This window comes from Coenobita brevimanus, chromosome 117, assembly GCF_032717465.1.
Source record: "Coenobita brevimanus isolate Jiangsu-jjx chromosome 117, ASM3271746v2, whole genome shotgun sequence".
In the NCBI taxonomy this organism is placed as follows: Eukaryota; Metazoa; Arthropoda; class Malacostraca; order Decapoda; family Coenobitidae; genus Coenobita; species Coenobita brevimanus.
This window is the reverse complement of record NC_137070.1, coordinates 1,187,373-1,192,372: the sequence shown is the minus strand read 5'-3', so window position 1 is coordinate 1,192,372 and position 5,000 is coordinate 1,187,373. Positions and strand designations below refer to the sequence as shown.

The window sequence follows — 5,000 nt, the reverse complement described above, 5'->3', positions numbered from 1 at the left end:
CCACACTCTCCCCACGACTCTGTGATAAGGCACTGTCTGTTACAAGGGGAGCCCTGGAGGGAAGGTCACTTGATTGCAGTTAATAGGTCTGCTCAGTACCACCACTGCATAAATGACACACCAGGAGCTTATCAGTCACAGGAATAAACCGGTAAGGAAAAATTGCTTGACTGCAGTCGATGGGTCTGCTCCTCAACGCCACCACTGCACAAAATAACACACCAGGAGTTTGTGTGTGTGTGTGTGTGTGTGTGTATTTATGATTGTATACTGATATGTGTGTGTATTCTTGTGTGTGTACTTGTGCTTGTGTTTTCATGTGTGTGTGTGTGTGTGTGTGTGTGTGTGTGTGTGTGTGTGTGTGTGTGTTACTTTTATTTCAAGTTTTGCAACTATGTGTTGGTAGGCGAAGGGCGGTACGGCATACAGACCCCTTAGCAGACCCCTCACGCACCCACCTAGGGCTCCGGGGGGGCTCAAACACCAGCCAATAAGCTCCTCATTCTACAAGTAGGTCTCATCCCCGGCGGGTAACTCCTCCAACGCATCAGAATACTCACTGTCGGAACTCTCTAGGCTCGTCTGACGCTCGGCGGGGTTAGGCTGCATCGCGAACTTCCTCAACTGACGCTCATTCTCTAGCGACACCTTGAGCTTGAGGTCACGGTTGCCTGAGTGGATGCTTGACAGGCGTTTGACCGAATTGACAACATCGCGGAGGCTGATCTTGGGTATGTATTGCTTCTTCCGATTCACAATGTCAGCTAGCTCCTGTTTGATGATGTCTACGCAGAGGAGGGTGTTGAACTCGACCAGCTTCGTCAGTCGGTCGAATTGGACAGGCTCGTAGACGAAATTCATGGAGGAGAAGGGGTTGCCCGGGTCGTCGAAGATCGGAAAGTCGGCAAACTTCCTCTCCTCGTCAGTCTCTCTCGGAACACCTGAAGTTTGTGGAGAGAATAGGGTGATTAATTTTTGCGTATTAATTCTTACTATCATTATTATTATTATTATTATTATTATTATTATCATTATTACTGTCCTCCTCCTCCTCCTCTTCATAATCATCATCATCATCATCACCATCATCATCATCATCATCATCACCATCATCATCATCACCATCATCATCATCATCATCATCATCACCATCATCATCATCATCATCACCATCATCATCATCATCATCACCATCATCATCATCACCATCATCATCATCACCATTATAAACATCCACACACACACACACACACACACACACACACTTGATAGAATGAGCTACTAACCAACCTTTGCCTAAATGAGTGGGCCACACTGCCATTCACTCACCAATCAAGCCCCTGGAATCCTGGCTCAACAAAGATGTAGAATGAGAGACTGACTAGAAGAGTGTATGCGAGTGAGGTGGAGGGGGAGAGGAGGAGGAGGGGGAGACCAAGGATGAGATGGAGGGCCTCGAGTATGGGGCACCTCTACAATAAGTATAGATAGACAGATAGATAGATAGATAGGTAAATAGATAGACAGACAGACAGACAGACAGCCAGATAGATAGATAGATAGATAGACAGATAGACAGATAGATAGACACTTACCAGGGGCCTTGTAGTGTCTGAAGGTATTGTTGACGAGGGGGAAGTGAAGGATGATGGGGCAGAACTGGTCTGTTGGGTGCTTGAATATGTAGCATTCCTTGACCTCCGAGTCCTTCTCGTACTCCTCTACCTGGAAGTAGATAAAATTGTCTACTACTGTTACTACTACTACTTCTACTACTTATAATAGTGTGATAATAATAGTAATAATAACAATAATGGTAATAATAATAATAATAATAATAATAATAATAATAATAATAACAGTAATACCGCTACTACGACCACTATCACTGCTAATACTACTACTACAACTAATAATAATACTGTAATAATAATAATAATAATAATATTAATAATAATAATAATCATCATCATAATAATAATAATACCACAAATACTATACCACCAATACTACTACTACTACTGCTACTACTACTACCACTACAACTAATAATAATACTGTAATAATAATAATAATAATAATAATAGTAATAATAATAATAATACCACTACTACTCCTACCAACTACCACTACTACTATTACTGTTGTTCTACTATTAATACTACTACTACTCCTACCAATACCACCACCACTGAAACTACTACTATTACTACCACCATTACAACTTCTTTTACTGCTATTACTACTACTACTACTACCACTACTACTACTACTATTAATGTTGTTCTACTATTACCGCTATTACTGCTGCTATTACTACTACTACTACTATTACTGCTGTTCTACTACTACTACTACTACCACCACCACCACACCACCACACACCTTCTTCTGGATGGGGGGGAAGGGCACCTTGTTCTGCGTCGCCCACTTCTCAGCCAAAAGCAGCTCCTTGAAGGGGTGGTTGGAGTCGCGAGGGCGCTGCGAGAAGTCGAAGGAGAGGTAGAGATCGACAGCGCGTTGGGGTCGCAGAAGGAGCGGGTACGGGGAGTTGAAGGCCAGTCCGGAGTCGACGATGAAGAGCTTCTTGGCCGTGTTGTCCAGTGGCTTGTATCGGCAGCTGGCACCGAAGTCCACTGCCGAGAGGAGGCGTTAGTAAATATGCTGTCTATCTAGCTGTCTAACTGTCTATCTGTCTCTCTGTCTGTCTATCTATCTATGTGTTCAAGGGTTGTATCAGCACCAAAGTCCACTGACGAGAAGAGGCGTTAGTAAATATGCTGTCTATCTGTCTATCTAGCTGTCTAACTGTCTATCTGTCTCTCTGCCTCTCTGTCTCTCTCTATCTATGTGTTCAAGGGTTGTATCAGCACCAAAGTCCACTGACGAGAAGAGGCGTTAGTAAACATGCTGTCTATCTGTCTATCTATCTATCTAGCTCTCTATCTATCTACCAACCTATCTACCTATCTATCTATCTATCTACCTATCTATCTATTGCCAGATGCCTTAATTTTAATTATTATTAATAATCTGCCGTAATTGTTATTATTATCATTATTATTATTATTATTATTGCTACTCCTAGTCCTCCTCCTCGTCCTCCTCCTCCTCCTCCTCCTCCTCCTCCTCCTCCTCCTTCTCCTACTACTACCACTACTACTACTACTACTACTACTACCACTACTACTTCTACTACCATCATCCTCATCCTCATCCTCCTCATCTTCATTATTATTATTATTATCATTATTATTATCACTATTACTATTATCATCATCATCATCATCATCAAAACTCACTATCCAAATCGACAGAATCCTTCCATTACCATCACAATCCTCCTCCTCATCCTCATCATCATCATCATCATCATCATCAAAACTCACCATCCAAATCCACAGAATCCTTCCATTAACATCACAATCCTCCTCCTCCTCCTCATCATCATCATCATCATCATCAAAACTCACTATCCGAGTCGACAGTATCCTCCTGGTCTTCATCGACGGCCATGGCATCGGCGGCGAAAGGAGACAGGGGGAAGGAGTGCCGCAGCGACAGCCCTCGGAAAGGGTTTAGGACCTCACCAGCCCTCCCTGCACGAGAGTTGAGTATATTTGTTCCCGTCATGATACTCTGCTTGAGTCCCTCCCAGAGTCCGGCCTTCCGGTCCACGCGCGACCTCCGGAGAGTCTTCCTGCAGTGAGAGAAAGTGAGAAAGTTGAGATAGAGAGAGCTAGAGACAGAGATAGAGTAAGGGAAAGAGGAACTGTGGATATTCGTGTCTCTCGTGATACTCTGCTTTATTCCCTTCCACAGTCTGGCCTTCCGGTCCACGCGCGACCTCCGGAGAGTCTTCCTGCAGTGAGAGAAAGTGAGAAAGTTGAGATAGAGAGAGGGAGGCAAAGATAAAGTGAGGGAGAGAGGAGTTTTGGATATTCGTGCCTCTTGTGATACTCTGCTTTAGTCGTTCTCAGAGTCCTGCCTTACGGTCCAGGCGCGACCTCTGGAGAGTCTTCCTGCAGCGAGAGAAAGCGACAAAGTTGAGATAGAGAGAGCTAGAGACAGAGATAGAGTGAGGGAGAGAGAGGAATTAAGGATATTTGGGGAAGTTATGATACCCTGGTTCAGTCCTTCCTGTAGTGAAAGAGAGTGAGAGAGAGTTAGAGATAGAGATAGAGTGAGAGAGAGGGTAATTTGTGGAGGTCTGTGGTGGTGGAAATTATCTTTATTATTATTATTATTATTATTATTATTATTATTATTATTGTCTTCATTGTCATCATCATCAAAATCAGAGTCATTATTATTAGTCATTATTACCATCAGAGAGAGAGAGAGAGAGAGAGAGAGAGAGAGAGAGAGAGAGAGAAAGACGGACAGACAGACAGACACAGAGAGAGACAAACACCCATACCCCACCTTCGATTGGCCCACACGTCCTGCCTGGGTGAGTCGTCCGCAACACCTTCTTCCCTTTGCATCCGCGGCCCCTTTATGGCTCCCTGTCTCCGCAGCCGACTCTCCTGGGCCATCTGGAACTCCGTACGTACTCCGGGGTCGCTCTCCGTGCTGATCTTCCTGTTCTCCTTCGAGGCCTTGATCTTCGGAAACTCCCATCCAGCGGAGATCTTCCTGAACTTGTCTTTCGTCGCCGTAGACTCCCCCTGCCCTCCCTCCAGTCCTGATTTTGGCTTCAAGGAGCTGACAGGGATGGAGTCCAGCGATTTTCCCGCCAATTTCTCTCTCTTCTCGCTCATTTTAAGCAGCGGTAAGGTGTGGAACTGGAAAATACTGGAACTCTTTGTCTGTGGCCTTGCACTGGCTTTCGGTTCCTCAGCTTCCAGAATCGTACCGACCGAAGAGCCGTTTTGAACCGAGAGGGACTTTGAAGGCCCTGAGTGGGACTTTGAGGCCTCCGAGTGGGACCTCAAGGCCTGGCTCACGTGGCCTTCAGCGTCCTCGGCCTCCTCCTCCTCCTCGTCCTTGTCGTCGCG

General features: G+C 45.1%; 1 protein-coding gene across 1 annotated transcript in view; it reads right to left on the bottom strand.

Annotated features, from left to right (window-relative positions):
* Positions 1 to 425: 425 nt before the first annotated feature.
* Positions 426 to 5,000, bottom strand: part of LOC145389483 (cytosolic phospholipase A2-like) — a 34,211-nt gene continuing 29,636 nt past the window's right edge. The window contains exons 12-16 of the mRNA XM_080264775.1: positions 4,426 to 5,000; positions 3,474 to 3,700; positions 2,386 to 2,636; positions 1,596 to 1,725; positions 426 to 941 (exon numbers count right to left, since the gene is read on the bottom strand). The exon at positions 4,426 to 5,000 is cut by the window's right edge and continues 68 nt beyond it. Of these exons, the coding sequence (XP_080120901.1) occupies positions 505 to 941; positions 1,596 to 1,725; positions 2,386 to 2,636; positions 3,474 to 3,700; positions 4,426 to 5,000 (1,620 nt within the window). The 3' untranslated portion in view covers positions 426 to 504. The remainder of the gene's footprint in view (positions 942 to 1,595; positions 1,726 to 2,385; positions 2,637 to 3,473; positions 3,701 to 4,425) is intronic.